Source organism: Centrocercus urophasianus, unplaced genomic scaffold (genome assembly GCF_019232065.1).
Source record: "Centrocercus urophasianus isolate 14NV4802_14NV808 unplaced genomic scaffold, USGS_Curo_1.0 seq_56, whole genome shotgun sequence".
NCBI lineage: Eukaryota > Metazoa > Chordata > Aves > Galliformes > Phasianidae > Centrocercus > Centrocercus urophasianus.
In genome coordinates, this window is record NW_024885155.1 from 697,440 (window position 1) to 719,155 (window position 21,716).

A 21,716-nucleotide genomic window follows, 5' to 3' on the forward strand; every position below is an offset into this window, starting at 1 on the left:
CCCGCCCCTCTCCCTCGTGCCCGGTGAGCCAAGGCAGCTTGTGACCACGCTGTGCCACGGGGTACAAGGCTGCAACGTCGTGCTTATCTCTTGCACAACGCCCTCTGTCCAGGAGGGACCGGCAAGAGGGAGGGCACCGCCTTCACGCCGCAATTTATGGCCCCGCAGCGGAGACGGGAACTCCTTGCTCCGGGCAAAGGGCGTCCGCTCTGCCGGCCTCCGCCCTGCCACCGCCCTGGCACCACGCGACCCGCTGCCAAAGCCTGCAGAGCGCTCCTCCGCGTGAGGCACGGCGGGCACCAGCAGGGGGCGCTGCAGCCCCGCATGCCCCGCCTCGAGCCTCGAAGCCGTCCTCCGCAGCCCGCTCTCGCGAGACTCCGCGAGGCGTCCTCCACGCGGCCGTTTCCCCACGCCCCGCCCCTTTCGGTTACTCCCCCTCCTGACTCCGCCCACTTTCGCTCCATGCCCCGCCCCGCTCGGTCCGCAGGCGCGGCGCGGCCCGGCCATGCCGGCCAAGAGGAAGCCGGTGCTGCCGGCCCTCACCATCACTCCCAGCCCAGTCGAAGGACCCGGACCTGGACTCGGTGGTTCCGCAGAGTGAGTGAGTGGCGGTGGGGTCTGACCGGTCCTTGCCGCTTCTGGAGCGTCGGTACTGGGGTTGGCTGCGTGCCGGGCCTGGGAGCTGAACCGGGAACCGGAGAGGGACGGGAACGGGGCTTGAGGAGCGAATGGGGAGCTGGGATGGGCTGTGCCTGGATGGGGGCTGTGTGGGAACCGGGGGCTGCTGAGGGCAGCGCTGTGGGATCGAGGAGGAAGAGATGGGGCCGGGCACAGAGCGGCCTTGTTCGTAGCTTGGCTGGGATGAGGTGGGGAAGGGCTGGGGGGGGCGAGGCGAGGAGCTGGGGGTGGTCAGTGGGGTGAGGAGGAGCAGAAGCCGTAGGGATTTGGGGGACGGGGGGAGAAGGAGGGGGATGTTGGGGCTGCTGGGAGCCCTCGCTGAACCCCTGCCCCGGGTGGGGGATGGGGCAGCAAATGGCAGAGGGTGGCTGGAGTCTGTCTGTCTGTGCGTGCATAGCAGGTGTTGGGGAACACAGCATCCCCTTTGTGCTCAGCTGTGGGTCTGGGGTAGCAGGGGGCTGGTGGGCATGTGGAGAGGCATTGTGCTTCACAGAGAAGGCCAAGCGTGGCTTTCCGTGTTAGGAAAAGTTGTCCCTTAACTTGTACAGGGGTTTGGGCTGAGTATATGTGCAGGTTGGGACTTCTGGTATTCCTTCTGCTTCTCCACGGTTCCCACAAAAAAAACATTGAGGTTCTTTTCCCTGTGCCTCGCTGTCTAACTCTTATGAGCCACGTTTTGCCCCTGTCAACAGAGGACAGACTTTCTCTGGACCCTCACAGACTGATGCCCCCTTCATCTCCTGCAGGGCTAACCTGGTGGACCTTCAGAAGAAGCTCGAGGAGCTGGAGCTGGATGAGCAGCAAAAGAAGCGCTTGGAAGCTTTCCTCACTCAGAAAGCCAAAGTGGGAGAGCTGAAGGATGATGACTTTGAGCGGATCTCTGAGCTGGGGGCTGGCAATGGTGGTGTGGTCACCAAAGTGCAACACAAACCCTCAGGGCTCATTATGGCACGGAAGGTAAGGAGGCAGGAGATGCCTTGCTGGGGAGCAGGGTCCAAGCAGGCTGTCTGCACTGCTCCACCTGCATGCAAAGCACCTGAGTTGGTACCGATGCACAAAGCTGGGCTCTGCACAGAGTCTCTTCCTGTTAACTTCTGTAAGCTTTCTCGCTGCTCTGCCCGGCTGTGGGTCATCTCCTGAGATGGGGAAGTCTGCATTAAACAGGTCACAGGGTTTTGCAACGCCTGGTGTGAGAACATGAGTTTGTTCTTTTGCCAGGAAATGGGTTTTCTGAGGGTGGTGGCTGACAAGGGCTCAGTGTGGCAGGTGGAAAGATGCATAGCTGGCCCTGCACACACCAGGGTTTGGCATGCACGCATCCCTTGCCATCCACTTGATAGTTCCAAGCAGTCTTGTGAACCTGTCTTGACAGCTGTTCCTCTCTGAGATTGGCTTATGGGAGATGTCTTTTATTGTCTTGTAATAGAGAAATAGGAGGTGCTTTGTCTGCCTATTACAAAAGGCAGTGCTCAGTGAGAGCAGCACAATTGCTAACATATAGGACAGCTTCCTTGGAAGGCTCTATTCTCACTTGCTGTGGAGATGACTTAGTGGGTATCATGAACTAATAGGTTTTCCAGGTGGCTTTGCTTGGAGTGGAGCTCTGTGAGTCTTCCACTGTGGCATTATTTTGGGATTATTATTTCCCAATTATTTTTAATTAATTATAAAATAATTTCCATTATTTTAGATGTAATTAGATGGTTTTGAGATTGTTGGGAGCGCTGTGTTTAGAAACTGGAGCCAAGGCAAGCTGCAGCATTGGGCAGCACTGCTGTGTTCCTTGCTGAAACCAGGGCCTGGGTGTCCTAGAGCTTACAGTAACAGCAGCTGCTTTCTAACCTGCAAGACTTTCCTTCCCACAGTGTGTTAGCTGACTGTGTGGAGCCCAAGGACTAAGGCATTTACTCTTCCACGTGCATAAGCATGTGAATGTTGTTTTTTTCACTCCATGTGGTTTCCTTGATAGGAGAGCACCTGTTCTTACAACACCTACGAAGCTCGTGAAAATGTTCACGTTGCCAAGTCAGATCTGCTTCTGCCTTGCCTTTCCATTCTGTGTCCTGTGTGATTTCAGTGTGTTACACAGGCTGGCAGTTGCTGCACTTGCTAGCAGGCTGCACAGCACTCCACTTGACCCTTTATCCTTAATTTTGGAAACATTTTCCTTTCTTTCCAATGCTCACGCTTGCTTGTTCACGTGGTTCCTGTAAGGTTGTTTTTTGATGTCTGTAGGCACCATACTTTTTTTTTATATATATATTTAATTTTTCTTGTTAGCTGATTCATCTGGAAATCAAACCAGCCATCAGGAATCAGATTATCCGAGAGCTGCAGGTGCTGCATGAGTGTAATTCCCCATATATTGTGGGTTTCTATGGAGCCTTCTACAGTGATGGAGAGATTTCCATCTGCATGGAGCACATGGTGAGTCCACGTCCCCCTCCTCCTCCTCCAAGCTGCTGCTCCCAGCACTGTGTTCCCAACTGGATCTTTATGAGAATGACATCCAGATGAAGTGGGTTAGTGTGCTGGCATTCATTGCTGGCAATGCAGTGGCTCCTTGCTCTGACTGCTTGGTGTTCAGCAAGGCTGCTAAGCTGGGGTTAGAATCTCCATGCTTCTACTTAGGCATCTAAATGACAGGCATCAAGGTTTTTTTTTTTAGGAAGCAGAAGTTTAGGGGGTGGCCAAACAGAAATATTGTAAACCCATCACTCTACAGAGCTTGCTGTCAAATGCAATGTGCATCTTTTCTTGTCCCTGTCAGAAGTGTTGTCATTCCTCCACAATGATGCTGGCAGCCTTTGTGTTCAGCGCTGAGGGAAAAGAAGCTTAAAAACTAACAGCAAGAAACAGAGCTGATAGGATTAAAGTAGTTCTCAGTGAGAAGCTTGAGCTCTGATCACCAGAGATCTTTTTCTGCTGAAGGAGCTTGCTTGATATCGATGTACTGCAGTCTACTGAGCTGGGATGCTGTGTATCACTCTTATAGTCCAATATGGATGCATTTGTCTGTATGGGCAACTGCTCTGCTGCTGTTGGTGTGCTGATAACCTCAGTGGCTTTCTTACTTTCAGGACGGTGGCTCCCTGGATCAAGTGTTGAAAGAAGCCAAAAGAATTCCTGAAGAAATACTGGGGAAAGTCAGTATAGCGGTGAGTTGCCGTGGGTGAGAAAATGCTTGTGCAACCCCAGGAAGCTTTCTTCATTTGTCCATATGTGCTTTCCCATCCTGAAGTTGGGCAGGAGGTGCTGGTATGTGAGATGGGAGCAGGGAAGCAGGTTCCCAAGCACTTTCCATCATTCCCACCCCTGGTGTTGCACTATTTGGTGGTTGCCAGACAGGGAGAGAAACTTCCTTGGGCAAGAAACCCAAGACTTGTGATTGTCACAGCAGGGCTCGGTTTTTGCTCTGTGACTGAATCCATACAGTGGCCATTGCTCACTGCCATCCACAGCCATCAGTTGCAAAACTTGAAGTGCTTAGTCACCACAGAGAGGCTTTCCTCACAGGGCTGCGATGTGGCAGCACTGAAGTTTATGCAATGCATCTTCCTGAAGGCAAAACGCTTCGCTTCTGAGTTCTTATCCTGTCTTTGGCTTCCTTCTAGGTTCTGAGAGGTTTGGCCTATCTGAGAGAGAAGCACCAAATCATGCACAGAGGTGAGAGAGGAGGAACCTAACAATAACTGCCTGTGCTGGAGGAGCCCTGTTTTACCCAGAGCCATGTTTACACTCTTCTCTCTCACTGTTGTCAGATGTGAAGCCTTCCAACATCCTGGTTAACTCTCGAGGAGAGATTAAGCTGTGTGATTTTGGGGTCAGTGGTCAGCTCATTGACTCCATGGCAAACTCTTTTGTGGGAACTCGGTCCTACATGTCTGTAAGTTCAACTTTTTAGTGGATTTTTACAATTTGGGTTCAGCTTGGTTAACCACTCGTATAGAATCAGTGTCCTGTCCAAGCTGTTCACAGTTTTCCTCTGCATTCCTGCCCTCTCTGGGACTGTGGTCTCTTTGGACGCTGTCTGATCACATGTGCTTATTGCTTCTTCATGCTGAAGGTTGGACTGGGGAGCACGTAGTGTTCCATGCAATAGGAACAAGTACAAGATGTGCAAAGGAAGATGTCCACATCCTATGGATGCTTTCATTCTGTTTCAGCTACTGTTTGTGGGTTCAGAAACTTCTTTCTGTATGCAAAGCCTGTCCAAGAAACTGTGGAGAGGGCACCCGTGCTGACACCCTCCCTCCTTCAACCATGCTTCAACCATGTTGGCAGGGGTGTTAGCCAGTCTAATGCAGGTGGGGTTGGTGGAGACTGATGGAAAACAGAGCCAGACTGGAGGAAAGCTGCAAAAAGAGCAGATGATGCCTCAAAACGAAAGTCATAATCTGTGGGCCCTGGGCTGCAGATGTGCTAAACCACAGATTGTGACACATTTTGGGTAATGGTTTCTGTCCAGCCTGGTGTAGTGGAAGTGACACAGTGCAGCAACAGGCAGCATGCAGACTCCTGCCCTGTGTCTTGATAACAGGCTGCTGTAACCATGAAATTTCCTCCAGGCTGGCTCTGTCTGGATAGCAAAGAAGATGCATGTCTGCTGTCCACACCGTGTGGCTGCAGCTGTAAGCAGGCAGTAAGCAAAGCTGCTGGTGCTTCTGTACTTAGGTCTGAGCTCCTCTTGTATTTTGGGAATGGTTATTTAAGTAGAGTTATAGTTAGATGGTGTATTTAAGGGTGGTGTTCCTTCTGCACTCAGTTGGGTCTGCACAGCTCACACAAAGCTACCAGCATAGATGGCTTGCATGGGTTTATTATTTTTTAGCCTTTTCATCACAGTAGGATTTTCTGCTCCTCAGATTGCTCTCAGATATTAATAGGAATAAACAGAAGAAATAAAAAAACTTTGACAACAACATTGAGATCTCAGCTCACTGAGAAATACTTTACACTCAGAAGTCCACAGCATGAGCAACTGCAAAGGCTGCTCAGCTGTATCTGTTGGTTAGATGTGTGCAAGTGCTTTGTGTTTGCTGTGACTTGGGAGTTCCCCCACCCCCCAGAAATGCTTTCTCTGCAGACATCAGTGCTTCTGGCAGGCATCAGGAGCGCTGGCTGCTTGGAGGACACCTGCTCATAGAGAGGATGCTTCAGGTTTCTTACCTCTGTGTTTTTTTTTTCCTTCCAGCCTGAGCGATTGCAGGGCACTCATTACTCAGTCCAGTCCGACATCTGGAGCATGGGTCTGTCACTGGTGGAGCTTTCTATTGGAAGGTACCCAATACCCCCACCAGACTCCAAGGAACTGGAAGCAATATTTGGCCGTCCTGTGGTGGATGGGGCAGAGGGAGAATCTCACAGCGTCTCGCCGCGGGCCAGACCCCCAGGCCGCCCCATCAGTGGTAAGGGGCCGCCATGCTGCACTTGGAGGGGCCGCCATGCTGCACTTGGGGGGGCCGCCATGCTGCACTTGGAGGGGCTGCCATGTTGCATAAGATGCAACACGCAGGCATGGGGGCAAGGGGATGGGTTCTGTTGGTGTGGCTGGGTCAGCAAAAGCTGCTGTGAATGAGGTTGTGGGGAGGGAGGGTTCTCATCTCACTCTTTCCTGCAGACAGAGCCATGTCTGTGCTGTAGGAGAATCCAGCTCTGCTGTGGAGGTTTCTAATCCTGAGAGCCTGCAGGGTTCTGGTCTTGTATGGGGAGCTTAGGAGGTGGTTTGGGGGATTTTGTTTTTAACAGTGGGTTAATTCCCAAGTTGGTGCCCTCTGCTTCTCCCAACCAAAGTCCCAGTGTGGGTTTTCTTTGTGTGAAATGAAGCCCTTTGGTGTCTGAACAGCTTCTCACCAGTATTTCTTTCATCTTAACCACACAGGCCATGGAATGGACAACCGACCTGCAATGGCCATTTTTGAACTGCTGGACTATATAGTTAATGAGGTGAGTATTGCACTACGGTAGGCTATGCTGCCCTGGGTTGGTGTTGTGTCCACTCTGAAAGGTCAAAGGAGGCTCAAAAACCTTTGCTTGACAGGGGCTTATCAATAGAGCCCCTCAAACTGCTCCAAAGTCCTCTTGGCCACCGATAGAATGGGAAGGAAGCAACTGAAAGCTGTGCTCTAAGGCATTTACGTTTTGACCCATTAATCCTTTTTCCTCTCTCTGCAGCCACCTCCCAAGTTGCCAAATGGAGTTTTCACGCAAGATTTCCAGGAGTTTGTAAATAAATGGTAAGGATTTCTGTTTGTGACTGAACGTGGAGGCCTGTTTGCGGTCACTGGCAGCTCAGCAGGCTGCCTTCCCACTCAAAATGTTCAGCATGAGGGTTGTCTGTTCTCTGTTGGCAATCTCCCTGCTCTGGCTTGGCTGCAGCAAGGTCCTGCACTGTGCTGGGAACTTCTGCCTTGGGAAGGGCTGGAATAAAAGTGGTTTATTTGTAGTTATTCTCTGCAGCTTGTCCCACAACCTTGCAGGCACCCTGCAAGCACCACTGACTTCAAGATCTCCTGATCCTGGGGACACCGTGGGGATGTTGCTGCTGTCCCCACTAAAACAGAGATGTTACAAAACCATTAATCTCTGCAAATGGTTACACACTTTGTCCATGCAATCCAGAAATGGTGGATCTTGCAGCTCTGCCTAGAGTCCAGAGTGCTGGAGCTGCAGACACCACTATCTGAGCATCATCCATACTGCTGGTCTGAAGAAGGCAGACAGGAGGCAACGTGTTTTTTAGTGAAGCTGGACACCCCTCCAGACAGATAAGCAGCTTCTTACAAGAAGTGTCTCATTGCTGCCTTTGCTCTCTTGTTCTTCTCATTTCAGCTTAATTAAGAATCCAGCGGAACGGGCAGATTTGAAGATGCTGATGGTAAATGGGAAGAGCAGTCTTCTTTCTACACTGGGTGGCACCAGATCTGCAAGCTGCTGCCTCATCCCATCCCTTCCAGCCACCCTTGCTCTAAAGGCTGCAAACTCCCCTGGCTGAGCCTGAGAACCAAGTGCAGCCTGGGATATGAAGTGACTCACTTGCCTTTATCTCAAAGGCAGTGGTGTCATCTAACCCGAGAGCCTTGATGCCCCTCCCCAGCAGAGCTCAGGATGGGAACCTGATGGCTCCAGCACCTCTCCGTGTCTGCGAAGGTGCCTGGGACAAACCTTTGCCTCTTGAGCAGAGTAGAAGAGCTCAGTTTATCCCCGTGAACCTCGCTTTTCTTCCTCAGCCTAGTGCTGAGCCACAGCTGGCTCAACCCCGCTGCCCCTTGCAAAAGCAGCAGCCCACATCCTTACATCCCTGCTCCTTGTCTTTGTTTTGTGGTCACCCTGGGGAATTAAGGTTTGCTCTCTGGGAGCAAACTGGTACCAGGCTGAGCTGGTAGGCTCTGAACCTACACCAGGCTTGTCCTATCTCCATAGCATTTAGGTTTGTTCTAGGGATGCAGCACACAGGCTTTGCACCTCAGCTCTTCTGTGTGTCCTGAGAGTTTCATGGCCAGGCACAAGATGCACTGACTTAAAAACCCAGCCACACGGCTGTAAGTAGCAAACATTTAGGAACTACTCTCCAGATCCACTGTCTGGGCCTGAAAGCAGCCCAAGCTATGGCCTTGGATCCATTGGCCTTACTGGAGTCCAACCAACAGTGTAAGCCCCCCCAAAGCTCTGAGAAGGGGCCAGAGATTGCGGTGTTCTGCTGGAGGTGGAAACCCCCACTGCAGGATGCACCTGGCCACATTGCTAACTTAGCTTCGCTTCCCTTGCAGAATCACACCTTCATCAAGCGTTCTGAAGTGGAGGAGGTGGATTTTGCCGGCTGGCTCTGCAAAACATTGAGGTTAAACCAGCCCAGCACACCCACCCGTGCTGCCGTGTGATGGCCGAGCCGACCGCCTGGCGTCAGTACATCTGCCTCTGTCACCATTCCCTGTCCTTCAGTACACAACAGAACTGCCCTCCTTCCTTCTCCCCAGCCCCTTCTCACCTCGCATCCCACCGGCAGAGCACCATCACTTGGAAATGTTAATCAGCTGCCCCCCAACCCCAAGCAAATGTGGGCTTGGTTTCTGTTGTTCTGGGGGGGGTCCTGGGTCTCTGCTCCAGCTTGGAGCTCTTGACAATTGGGAAATGTGCTGCTTATGTTAATTTTTTTCTTTTTTTTTTTTTTTTTTTTTTTCTTTTTTTTTTTTTTTGGAAACATGTTCACTTGGGTTTAAAAAAAAAAAAGTGTGTGCACTGGTGTATGTGTGTGTGAGATGGTGGCAAGGGATGGGCATATGGCTGTGGGAACGGGGCTTTGCCTGCTTCTGGGTTCCTCAGCTGGACCAGGAGCATGGAGTGAAGAATTCAGTGCTGCCAGAAGGGGAGAAACCTCAGAGGATGTTGCAACCATGGCAGATGCTGTGCCACAAAGCTGTGGCATTGCTTAGAGCTGAGCTGTGTGCTGAACCAGCTGGCCTGTGGGTAGAGGGAGGCACGTGTGGCTTTACTTCTGTTGTTGTTTCATTGGGTTGCTTTACAGCCCGTTCTGGTGAATCGTCTTGATCTGCTGAGTGCAGGCTGAGCTCCTGGATCAGATGGGGAAGGTGTGCAGGGCAGCTGGTGGGCTCTGCTGACCCTCCTGCAGGCAGACCTGGGTGCACAGAGAGCAGGTGCTCCACATCCGCCCTATTCGTCCCCTTGCACTGCAGGCAGCAGTTTGCTGTGCCTTGGGCAGGATCCATCCTGGGTTTGCTGTGCCTCAGGCAGAGCAGTCCTAGAAGCCCCTCTGGCCTCCAGCTGTCCCCTCCACCTTCCCAAGCCAAGGCCTGGGGTCTGGCAGTGTGGGTTTGGTGGCAGTTGCCCCCATGGAGAGGCTGGGCCAGGCCTGGATCTTGCTTGAGGGATGGGGGGTTCAGTCCTCTCATGCTGTTCCAAGGCTTCGTAGTTCTCCAAAGGCTGCTTTCCACACTCTTTACCCCATGCCTGGGTTGCTGCATGCCCTCCTGCCTCAGGAAGGGTGAGGGCTCCCTTGATGTTAGGGCTGAGCCATCACCATGCATTCACCTCCATCCCCTCAGGGCTGACTATGCCTTACAGCCCCATCTCCTCCTGAGGGGGGTGAGCCTCCTTGCTTGTGGATTTATTTGGTTTTCCCTTTGCAATTTGCCAAGTGACTGATGGATGCTTCTCTGGTGGGGCAGGCCTGGTATTTGCTCTTCAGGAAGCGTGTTGCCTTGTTAACCCCCATCACAGCCCCTTCCCCACTGCTGGGGCAGGGGGCTGGCACCAAAATGCACCAGGCAGTTGCTGTTGTTTTTTGCCCCTTAGGTGCAAAGTGGGGAGATGGACAATTCATGAAGCGTTAGGGTTGTTTGTGGCTTGTTTCACTTTGGTGTTGGGTTTTGGAAGGGAAAATGATATTAAACGTTTTGTTGGGTTGTTTCTTTTTAAAAACCTCAATATTTTCATCATGGAGAAATAATAATAAATGGCACTTTACATTTACAGGCCTATCCTCTTCTGATTTCTCCTGCTCAGCTTTAACTCCTGTGTGCCCAGGCTCCAGCAGCTCCTCTTGGAACAGATCTCCCACTTATCCTGGCACCAGCCTGCCCTGTCCCAGCAGGATGGATGTGAGCTCTAAGGAAGGCACTGTGCCATAAATCCTGCTCTGGGGTTGCTGGATGCTGAGTTATTCATTATAGAATGAGGCTGAGCTTAGCTGGGAGCCCTGAGCTCATCCAACCTTGGGGTATACTTCAAAATAACATTTTCTCAGAACCCTGCACCCCCTCAACCTCTGCAGAAACCCCATCAGTGTGGAGCTGTGGGGTTTGGGGGACCTCTATGGCTGGGCATGGTGTCTGGCACCTCTTGGGGGTGGCATTGGTTTGCTCCCATCTTCAGGAGAGATTTGGGAGCTCTGAGGGCTGGCTTTAGGGCATCCTAGTGTACCCCCAGCCTATCTCAGCGTTCTTTGGGTGCTGCAGAGGCTGCCCAGTGTGCCCTAGAGGCATCTTGGTGCACCCCACTGGCTCTGAGGTACCCTATGTGCTATGCTGTGTATTCTATCAAATGCTCAGAGCAACTCGGTGTGAATTAAAATGCAGGCACTCTCATGGCCTCGTATCGCCCATTTCCCCCTAGGCAACCGTGGCTGGACTCCCCATTCTGTGCTTCTGCTCAGGATGATGCTGTGGTGATGAGTTGGTGAGCATCCCCCTCCTGTCCCCCCTCTGTCACCTCAATTTGGCACACCTTACCCCATAGGCATTCCTTCTTTCTTGTGAGCTGTTTGTAGAAGCAGCAACCGCTCTGCTGTGCCTTCCAGCCTGGCCTCCCCCCGATAGCCTCCCCCCAGCTGTCCTATAGCTCTTTGCTTCCACATTCACAGTGCTGTGATGCCAAATGCCGACAGCCCCCCAACCTCACCAGTCCCTCTACCGGAACCACCTGCGGCCAATCCATCCTGTGAAGTACAAATGCATGCTACTACAATGCTACACAGGGCAAAGAGGCAGTGTGACCCCCCAAACCATGCCCACATCCCCATCCCCTGCCAAGCTGAGCAGCTCTCCTACCGCATTGCAATTCCCAATGCTTTTCCCCATTGATTTCCCAATCCTTCACCTCCCCTTTACCCACCGAGCCCCGAGAACGTACCGCTATGGCTCTCCCGGCGGCCATTTCGCGTTCTGCTCTGTATCTGATTGACTTTCCGCTCCACGCCGCCCTCATTCCCGTTGCCCACGGCGGAACCTCTCCGCTCCGCCGGTACCCACGGGGACGGGCGCTCCACGTGGCGTTGCGCATGCGTACGAGCGGGAGGCGCCGACGCCTGCAGCTCTCCGATGCTGCCAGCAGGTGGCGCTGTCCGGCTCCTCGGTCCCGTACGGACGAAGCGAGAGCCGCGCGCCCCGTGCGCGTAACCCTGCCCTGTTGTAAAGGTAAAGGCAGCAATGCGCGCACCCGCTGCACGGCGGTAGCACGGAGCGTTCCCGGAGCTCCTCGGTGTGCCTCAGAGCCTTCCCACTGAGCTCTGGCTGCGGGACCTCGTGCAGCAGTGGAATGCTGCTGGCCTGGTAAATGGGCTCAGCTCCCCAGCATCAAGTCTGCTCCTGCCTCGCTTCTCACCCCAGCTGAGCCTTCCCCCACCAGCTCCCAGAGAGGAACCTGAGGCTCAGCAGAGATGCAGCAATGCAAGGAAGCGCTGAGATGTGTCCCCCATACCCAGTACTCCTGCTACCCCCTCTATTCCAGGATGGAGATGTTCAAGACCTACCTGGATGCCTACCTGTGCGACCTGGTGTAGGGAACCTGCTTTGGCAGGGGGGTTGGACACGATGATCTCTGGAGGTCCCTTCCAACCCCTACAATTCTGTGATTCTGTGAATACCAACACCCCCCCCACAGACAGCCAGGGGTCAGCAGGGTTGCCCTCTGGAAACTCAGCATCTGGATGCTGACAGTGAGCCAAGAAATGTGATGTTGATGTTGGTAAAGTGTCCTTAAACACAACCACCTGTGCCACTCTTTGTCACAACAGTAGGAGTTATACACATGAAGTGTCAGCCTGTCACCCTCTTGGATCCTCCAGGGCAACCTGGGGCACCTGAGCTTCTTTGTAGGTAACCCCAGAAGCCTCAGTGAGCCACTCTGAAGCACCCTAGTTTGCTCCTGAACATGCCCTAAAATCAGACCTGTGTGAGCCCCACCAACCTCGACGGGCATCTCCTGCCCCGGTGCCAAAGCAAGTGGCTGCTCCCCAAATCCAGACAGGCTCAGAAAGGGACCCCATGGCTTCGAGGCACCTGCAGGAGCAGCTCTGATCCCATCGCACGACGCCTCTGCCGGGAGCAAGCAGCAGGCAGGCAGCCAGCATTGGTGGGAGGAGAACAGATTGTCCACAAAACAGGCACTGTGCAGAGCGGGATCCCCCGCGAACTGCACCCTGGAGATGGGGCCAGCTCAGAGGGGACGGGGAGCTGGGTGTCCCCACGCTCACAGCAGAGTGGGCGTGCTCCTATCTTAGCCCAGCTCAGCCCTGCTGGGGTGCCACAGCAGCACGAGCAGCCTCTCTCTCTGTGCACAACTGGCAAAAGGCTGGCAGCACTCCGTGGGAGGGCAGGCGGGATGCGAGCAGCTTCCTGCTGCCCCTGAAGACTGAGCCTCCGTCTGCTCGGGAACGGAGCGAGCAGAGCTCGAGTTGGGCTGTGAAAGGGAGCGGTGGTGAGCAGAGCCAGGAAATCCAGCACGCAGGCTGACACTTCATCTATAACTCCTACTGTTGTGACAAAGAGTGGCGCAGATGGTTCTGTTTAAGGACACTTTGCCGGCATCAACGTCACGTTTCTTGGCTCAGCGTCGGCATCCAGGCGTTGCATTTCTAGAGGGCAGCCCTGCCGGCTCCTGGCTTTGGGGGGTGGGGGGAGTCCTGGGATAGAGGGGGGTATGGAGAGACCTGGGTTAGGTGGGACACATCTCAGCGCTTCCTTGCATTGCTGCATCGCCGCTGAACCTCAGGTTCCCCTTTGGGAGCTGGCAGGGGAATGCTCAGCTATGGGGAGGAGTGAGGCAGGAGCAGCCCTGATGCTGGGGAGCTGAGCCCGTTTCCCAGGTCAGCATCATTTCATCATTTCACTGCTGCACGAGCTCCTGCAGCCAGAGCCAAGGTGGAAATAGCAAAAGGGACAGCCCCAGCACAGCCCTGGCCAAGCACCATCTTTTCCCTGGCACAGGTGAAGTAAATACTCATGGAGCAGCCCATCACCTGCTGCTCCACACGGCCCTGCTCCCAGTGCTGCTAATTGCAGCGTTCTCACTTCACGCTGATGGACATGATAAGATTAGTGATTACAGAAATCTCATACGGCAATTGGATTGAATTGGGAGGCTGCGTGAAGGAAATTGGACTGAGCTGCAAATAGGAATTAATTATAACCTGGCAGCAGTGAGATTTGAGGGTTTGAATAGACGTGTTTCTGTATATTTACGTGTTGCCCTGCGCTACCTCTGGCTCTGTCCTGGAGCAAGGAGCTTCAGTACGGTGAGATGTGGCACTGTGGCTGCCTCTGCTCCAAGGCCAGCTTTGGGCAGCCCCAAGCACACAGAGAGGGGCTGAGAGTGCTGTTATTGAACGTGGCCGCGGCACATCCATGGGGTGAGAACAGCCCAGGGCTCCCAGCCCTCCCCTCCTGCCAGCAGGCTCCATTATCTACATTGCCATGGCGATGGAGCCAGGCTGATGCTCTTTGTGGCGTGTCCAGTGCAATCCTCAGACACTGCCCATGCTGGGGGGCAGATCCAGCTGTGATGGTGGATGCAGCCCCACGTCCTCATCATGCTTCCATGTGGGTCAGAGCCGCCGCCTTTCAAGAAACCCAGAACTCAGGGTCTGATCCCCCTGTGGCACCCAGCATCTGTACCCAGCACCCCCAATCTGTACCCAACACCCAGAGCTGTAACACAACTCTCAGAGCTCAGCCAGCAGCCCCAAATTGCCGTATCGATTGAAGCCTGTCTGAACTGATATTAAAACGTTGGCCAGCAGCGTTGAACGAGTCCTCCTGTCTGCTTTGTTTTTGCCATTTGTTTCCCCTCCCACCTGGGCCTGCTTGATACGTTGGGCATTTTGCAAACCTGTCAGAGGCAGCATTGAAAAATCCAGCAGGGAGCTGGAAATGAACCGGTCCAGAGGGGAAAGGCTGGGAGAGCAGCTTTACACCATAGTACATCCTCAGCCCCTTCCCTCATCCACCCCTATAACCACACTCATTCCCAGCACAGATTTTGGGGGTTTCGCCAGTCCTGCAGCTGTTGGTGTGATGCAACCAAGCCACACTTGGGCTTTGGGATGTGTTAATTTCCTCTGCCAAATTCCTCCAAAGGAGATGGGAAAGGCTGAGTTAGGATCCATCCCATGGCTCCAGGTCCACGTCAGCGTGTCAGCTTCAAAACATGAGAGCAAAGCTCATGTGGAAAAGCAAAACAACCTGAGCCCTGGGGCTGCGGTGACAGCAGCACAGCCAGCCCTGGGGAAAGCTTGCAAGCTGCTGCTTCTGTGCCGGCTCTCATCAAACCTGCAAATGCCACAGGGCTGGAAAAGAGCTTCAGGTTGTCTCTATTGCCAGCAGGGCTCCTCCAGGGCTTGACGTCCCCGTGGCTTGAGGCGCCCGCAGCCTGATGTCCTCATGGCTTCAGGTGCTCAGACCCCACAGTCAGCAGCCAGCAGGGCCAAAACCTTTGCCTCTGGCTTTTCTCTTTCACCTGATGTGACCATGAGGAACTGTGGGATTCAATTAACTCCCGTTTTCCTCCCGTTAACAGTGGGAGTCTCTCTCCCTGCTTTCAAACAGACATGCTGCCACGGAAGACAAATGCTTGCAATAAAGATGAGGAGCTGTGTGCAAGCCGGAGGGAGGCCGATACTCACACACAGCTGCAAGGTGGGTGCATCGTGCCCTGCACCCACCAACACAGCACTGCTCCCACACCGGCTGCTCAGAGCCTGGGAGTGATGCTCGGGATCAGACTGCAGCTGGGGCAGCCCCACAGAGCCCTGCAGCCCCCGCAACCGGACCAGGCAGCCAAGATGTTGCCAAGCAACAGAAAGAAGCTTTTTTTTTTATTAAAAAAAAAACAAAACCCAAACGGTAAATCAGCAGCTTTGTCAGAGCAGGGGGTGTTGTGAGGCTAACCCCAACTGCACCCAAATATCTGCAGGGGGAGGTAACCATCAGGACCCCAATTACCCCCAGGTAATCACTGGGTAATCCTGCTTGGACCCCCACCCTGGCCATCCCACAGCCTGCAGTGCAGAGGCTCATTGCAGCCCAGCCTCAGCTCAGGGTTTAACCCCAGGCTCTGGAAGCTGCACATCTCTCCTCTAACAACTCAATTAGGAATTCAGAGCTAAATCTTCTCCCACCAGCCGCCCCTCCGACTGTTTCCCATGCTTTACATATTGAGCACTTGAAGGATTTTTAGTGTTTTCAGGCTGACCCCCATCCGCTCCATTTCAAACGAACTCAATCAGGCTCATTTTATTGCTAACTGCTGTGGCTTTTACACCTCGAAAAGGAAAAAAATAAAACCCCTATTTTAATTTCCTGGCACCTGCCAAGTTTTCACCACGCTGCTTTCTGTGCCCTGTGGGGCCGGGAGGAAGGAGGGCGGATCTGTTTAGCATTCCTATTCTTTATTTCTACTAAAAATGACAAATTATTACTATGGTGGAAATTAGAAAAATGGCATTTAGGCTGCAGGCAAACCTCCCTCTTTGCTTCAGCAGCTGCTTGTTAGAAGTGGGTTGAGAGATGGAAAGCAGGGGAAAGAAAAGAAGAAAGCAGAATAAGCTGCTGGCCTGGAACAGCTGGGGGGGAATGGGGGGGGAAAGGCTGTCCCCACTGCTTGCCATCACAGGGGGTCAGCAGCACGTGGGATAATAGAAAGCAAGGGAGCATCAGGAGCTGGGTACCATTTGCATCTGTTTTAGAAAGACTTTATTGCACTAAAAAGGGGAAGTCATCTGTAAACAAACATTCCATTAATGAATATATATGTATATATTAACTCCAAAACAAAAACGCGTTGTTAAATCCAGCCACAGAAATATCATAAAGCAGGAACGTTAGAAAAGGGCTACAGGGAGGAAGGATCCCTCCAGGACTCCGCATCCACCCTCCCATCCATCACAGCAGCAAATCCCAGAGCTCAGCAGACCTGGGACAGGTGAGGGAGGTGATGGCACAAACTCCTAGCCCTCAATTCCCCCCACGGAGCCAAAGAGCAGCCAAAGAGCCCCCCAGCTCTGCTCTCAGCCTCCCAACCCACCCTCAAAACACAAAGACAACACAGCACAGCCCTACCGTGGAGGGGCTGTGGCATCCCCAGCCCTTCATGAGCACTGAAACCTTTGTACTGATCCTCCTCCATCTCCTGGCCACCAGCTGGGTGTCCCGTCCCCCCCCCCCCCACCTCCATGTCAGGGGATGGAGGAAGAACAGGGATGGGCAGCCCTTGGTTGTTCCTGGGGAGAGCAATGGGGAGCAGCAGGTGGGAAATCCCCTGTGGCAAAGGGATGCGTCTGTTCCTCACGTCCTGCACGGTTTGTTTTCAACCACAAGCTCAACAAACAGCCACGATCATCCCAGCGCACCCCCCCCCCCCCGACATGCAAACAGCACCAGAACCATGCCTCGTATACCTGAAACATATTTACAGACAGAAGTAAAACACGCTGGGAAAGATCAGCCTCGGATATAAATAGCCAACACTGAAATCTGCCATCTGCTGCAAAGGACAAGGAAGGAACATCAACCGCCACCAACAGAGGTTGACACAGAGGGACACATGTGCGTGTGTCCACACGTGTTGGAAGGGGGCAGAGAGGAGCGATGCTATTTCTGCTCCTTTTCACAAAAACATGCAGGTAACACCACACCAAACAACAACAAAGCAGCTGTTTCAGCTGCCTGCAGATACCCCAGCCTGGATTTCCCCCATTCTGGTGTCTCTGGGCAGTGCTGGGATTCAATGTGCCAACACAGCCCTGTTTGGGGACTGGGTCCCACCAGGTGTGGGGGTTTTGTGACCCCAGGGCCATGCATCTCCCTGTGGGTGGGTGGGAAGGGGGAGGGGTAGGGTGCAGAAGCTTTCAAGCTCCTCACCTGTGAGTGCTCAGAGAGGGCAGAATTAGGGGGGGCAGCCCAGATCCCAGCCTGCCACCTGCTCTGGTGCCACCCATCCCCAGTGCCATGCAGGCACACAGCCACGAGCACTTGGGAAGGCAGCAGGTGCTGCTCTTGTTGCTTGGGGTCTGCTGGGATGTTACCCCAGCATGCATGCTCACCCCCATGGCCATGTGCCCCCCCCCCCCCCCCCCCGCCGCCGTGCCAGCTCCCATCAGCATCCATCTGGGTTTGGATAAATCCAAACGCCTCTGAAGTTCCTGCAGCTGTTATTCATGGGGGAGAGGAGTCAGTATCTGGGGGACCAGGACAGGAGGGCAGAGCTGACTGCACACTCTATGTGGTTCCAGGAAGGGACTCAGAAAGACCACAGATGTGAGTCAGCCACGAGGCCACCTCCCAGGGACCCCAACCAGGTTCCTGGGTCACCTCTGCAGCATTTTCTCTGCAGTTTCCAAGACTACAAAGCTTGACTTTTAAATGAAAGCCAAGGTCGATGCCATCATCTGACTCCAGGAGCTAAGGCTTGGAGAGAGGTGGCAATAAGCATGCTGCAGAGCTCTACCCACTTCCAACCTTCGTGCTGGCCAGCTGGAGGCCACGGGAAACCAGAAAGGGAAGAGCCCAGCAGGTGACATCCATCCATCTGAAAGGGACAGGGCACGTGGCTCCTGCTGTGCTCCAGGAGCCGCAGCCCCGGCCAGGGAGCTGGAACAGAAGGGAGAGGCTGGCACAGGAGGGCTGCATCTGGCAGCTCCGCTCCCGGGGACCCGGCCCTGCATCCCTGAGCTCTGCCACAGCCCTGGCCCTCCTCTGGGGGCCCTTCCAAGCCCTAGTTCAGAGGGGCCAGGGCTGGCCCAAGCCCTCCCGTGCCCCAGCCCCACGGGCACGCTCCCTGCAGGGCTGCTGAGCCTACAGCAGGGCGCTGAGCGGGAGCTCCTTCTCCCCCAGCAGCGTGTCCCGCTTCAGGCTGCTGCCTTTGTTGACCACCTTCAGCTTGAGGGACAGCTTCCTGACGTGGCTGGGGCCCAGCCCATCGAAGAAGAAGTCCTCATTGAAGACAGGGTTGCGGCTGTTCTTGATGATGGTGCTGCGCTGCTTCTGTAGCTTCCCCGGGTTGAGGCACAGAGAAACGCAGCAGTGGATACCACGCACATCGACCAGAGCGTCGTAGAGATCCTCAGCGCAGATGAGCTGAACGCGAAGCCGGGCGTTGGAAGGGTCATAATCAGCAGTCAGACGGAGGCGGCCGCCCCGGCTGAGCCGCAGGCTGTGCTCACGGGGCCGACCCTGCGGCAGCTCCGCGCCCGCTGTCGGTTGTCCCCCGGCCGGAGCGCTCCTGGAGCGACGCTGGGCGCTGGGACTGGTGTCGGCTGAGCTGTCATCGGTTGAAAGCGAGCTGTTGCGAGCCACCGAGTGCTTCAGCTTGATGACCTTGGATTGGCTCTCCTGACTGAAGATCTTCAGCAGAGAGACGGAGCGGGAGAGGAGGGGTGAGCCGAAGGGTGAGGACTCGGCTGAAGAGCACGTGTCGCTTTCACCGCCGCTGAAATAGCGCCCGGGGTGCATGAGGGCCGCCCCCAGGTCGGCAGGAGCCTGAGCTCTGCTCTCACCGTTGAGCTTTGCCCTGCGCTGGCCACTGGGCGAGGTGGCCGGCGAGGGGCAGAGGCTGCTGTGTTCGCTATGGAAGAGCGATTCCTTACGTCGGGTGTGGGGACTCTCCACCAGCGTGGCGAAACCGTAGGAGGTCTGCGCTTTGGGGACATAGGGCAGAGACATGGCCGTCTGCGCCTGCGGGTCCACGTTGGTGCCGAAGCCGCCCTCGGCTGTCCAGTCCTCGGCGCTCTCGATCTGGATGATGTGACGGCCGGACGCCTTCGCACGGGGTCGGCTGGGAGGCCGGGGGCTGCGTGGGGTCTTGCGGTCCGTCAGGTCCTGCTCCGAGACAGACGGACCCAGGACGGGAGGCGCGGTGGTTTCGGTACCCTCGGGTTCAGCGGGTGCAGCGCTCAGCTTGGGCGGGATGAAGAAGTCGGGGATCTTATCGGGGGTGAGGACGTTGCTATAGCGGGAGCCCCGCGGGGAATCGTCCGGCCCCGAACCCCGTGCGCTGCTGCTCTCCGCCATGCCGCGCAGCCGCTCCAGGAGCCACATGTTGCTGCCGGGTGCAGGGCTGGAAGAGATAACGATCGGAAACGCTGTCACCGGGAACCGGGAGCCGCAAGCATCGCGGGTGACGGGAACGGGGATGCGGAAGGGAAGGGGCGCGCCGAGGGAGACCGACACCAAGGGGAGGGGAGGAAGGACTCGACCGCGCTGCGGGGCACCGGGACCCTCCGGCGCCGGGGATAACGGACGGGGAAGGATGGGACCGCGCCGCGGGACGTCGCGACCGAAACACGCCAGCCTCGAGACGGGGATCGGGAAGGAACAGCCTGCACCGACGGTCACCGGAACCCGCCGCCCCGGGACCCCGCGGCGCACGGCGGAGCTACCGGACCCGAGAGCTGGAAGCGATGGGACGGGGCGGCCGTGACGCACGGAGAGCTGTGTCGAGCCGGGCCGGGCCGCCCACCGGGCAGCTGCCGTTTCCGCTGCTGGAGCCGCTGCCGCACCTGGACCGGAGCCGCCGCCGCAGACCCGGGCGGGAGCGGACGCGCTTTTATACGGCCCCGCCGCTCCCCGCCGCGCCGCCGCCGTAATCCTCCGAGCGCTGCGCCCCTACATTTCCAGCACCGCACCGGGCACCCCGAGTGATGCTGCCGGGAACCGCGGGGAAGCCTTGAACACCGGGACGAATCGGGTCGGAACCTAACTCTGCCCCTCATGACCCGGGACATGATGCCCCCCGGTCCCGGGACACTCTGCCGTGTAGCCATAAGTGGGACCGTGAGTGGAGTGGGACCGGACACGGCAGCCCCGTGGTGCCCCCAGTTCCCTCCCTCCTGGAGAACCGCAAGAGCACGGAGTGGAGCCCGCTGTCAGCCCGGTGCTTTCCCCCCCTCCGAGCTCTCGAGCTCATCAAAGCGTTGAACAAAGCCAACAGCACTCCAAGGCGGCTCAGAGCTCAAGGACTCGCTGAGTGCATTAAGTGGTTTAATATCGTGGCTGGAAGGAGTGGAGGAAGGCAATGCCACTTGTCACACGTTTCTCTAGCGCCTGGGTAGGATATGGCCCAGGTGGTGCTGGGGACAACAGGGGCAAAATCATCAGCAGAACCCAGCGAGCATCGCTGCAGCCCGTAGGGGGAGGGCAGGAGATCTTCAGAGCAGGAGGATGAGCTCCAGACAGGTGCCACATCGGTTGACAGCCTTGGGGACAGAGGTACTCCAAGCAGGACGGGGCATGGTTGGGGCCAGCAGTGGTTCCTCCTGCCTCAGGGATGCTGCCAGGAGGAAGGAGGGCTCCATTCTCCCCTATAAACAGCCCACAGCAGCAGCACAGGGCTGGGTATAATCATCAGAAGTGAAAGCCTGGCTTGGTGAGCTCACTGCATGAGGATCGTGGCAGCCAAGCACCATGAAAAGGGTGGGAGTTCTCAGCTCCCTCTGCATCCACACTGTGAGCTGATCAAAGAGAAGGACAGACCAAGGGCCAGCATGCAGCTCTGGTAAACGTAGTGAGGGAGAAGGTGCTCAGGATCTGGGAGGGCAACAGTTCCCTCTCAGAAAGCTTTTTGCCCTGCACTTTCTCTACGCAGCCTGGCTTCCCCGATGTGCCCCTCTGCCATGCGAGTGCTCCCTGGCAGGGCAAACACTTTGATTTTCACTCTTGCCCGGTGGGGAGCTCTGACAAACTGCAGGTTTTCACCTGGGAATTGGTTGCTCAGAACAGCAGTCTATTGCCCACTGCAGGGACAGATCTGGGAGAAGCAACTGGGCCCAGCAAATGGAGCATGAAGGGTCCTCCAAGGGAGGGGTCTGGGCTGAGGCAGCATTGGGGAGGGGGACTGGCAGCACTGTGGATGTTCTTGGGGCTCAGCACTGCAGTGCTGGTTCCACCCGGGGGGGGGGGAGGGAAAGTGGATGGAGAAGAGGAGAGATAGGAGAACAGGGAGAAGAGGAAGAAGCTCAAGGAAAAAGAGCTGGTGAACAAAAGGTTGCTGTTTACCTTTCCTCCACCCATGTGCAACGGGAGGTAAACAAGGCACAGAAATGGTTGAGTTCCCCGGAGACAACAAAGAAAGCTGGAGCGGGGCCAGCCCTGCCAGCATGCTCAGCTTGGGACCAGCAGCAAAAAAAAAAAAAGAAAAAAGGGGAGCAGTTCTGCCGTGCTGGGGTAAAAGCGGGGCTGCAGCGATGGGCAAAACCACAGAGAGCTCACGGATCTCCCGGTTTGCAGCAAAGGGAAAGCAGCTGAGATCTC

At 55.3% G+C, this 21,716-nt stretch overlaps 2 protein-coding genes across 2 annotated transcripts; one reads left to right on the forward strand and one right to left on the reverse strand.

Moving 5' to 3' along the window:
• The first annotated feature begins 476 nt into the window (after nt 1-476).
• MAP2K2 (mitogen-activated protein kinase kinase 2) lies at nt 477-8,867 on the forward strand. The gene is made up of 11 exons (XM_042835920.1): nt 477-597; nt 1,425-1,635; nt 2,959-3,105; nt 3,759-3,836; nt 4,293-4,344; nt 4,440-4,564; nt 5,873-6,086; nt 6,560-6,624; nt 6,853-6,914; nt 7,510-7,555; nt 8,448-8,867. The coding sequence occupies exons 1-11, from the start codon at nt 506-508 to the stop codon at nt 8,556-8,558; spliced, it is 1,203 nt and encodes a 400-aa protein (XP_042691854.1). The 5' UTR covers nt 477-505; the 3' UTR covers nt 8,559-8,867.
• An 8,693-nt stretch (nt 8,868-17,560) lies between these two features.
• C2CD4C (C2 calcium dependent domain containing 4C) lies at nt 17,561-21,508 on the reverse strand. The gene is made up of 2 exons (XM_042835987.1): nt 21,462-21,508; nt 17,561-19,524 (listed from the first exon to the last, which is right to left on the reverse strand). The coding sequence occupies exon 2, from the start codon at nt 19,503-19,505 to the stop codon at nt 18,264-18,266; it is 1,242 nt and encodes a 413-aa protein (XP_042691921.1). The 5' UTR covers nt 19,506-19,524; nt 21,462-21,508; the 3' UTR covers nt 17,561-18,263.
• Nucleotides 21,509-21,716: the final 208 nt, after the last annotated feature.

Bases quoted from the DNA above. Each gene is read 5' to 3' on its own strand.
- MAP2K2 (XM_042835920.1), top strand. From the start codon at position 506: ATGCCGGCCAAGAGGAAGCCGGTGCTGCCGGCCCTCACCATCACTCCC. The intron at 598-1,424 runs GTGAGTGAGTGG...CATCTCCTGCAG, and splicing joins GGACTCGGTGGTTCCGCAGA to GGCTAACCTGGTGGACCTTC. The intron at 7,556-8,447 runs GTAAATGGGAAG...CTTCCCTTGCAG, and splicing joins CAGATTTGAAGATGCTGATG to AATCACACCTTCATCAAGCG.
- C2CD4C (XM_042835987.1), bottom strand. From the start codon at position 19,505: ATGTGGCTCCTGGAGCGGCTGCGCGGCATGGCGGAGAGCAGCAGCGCA.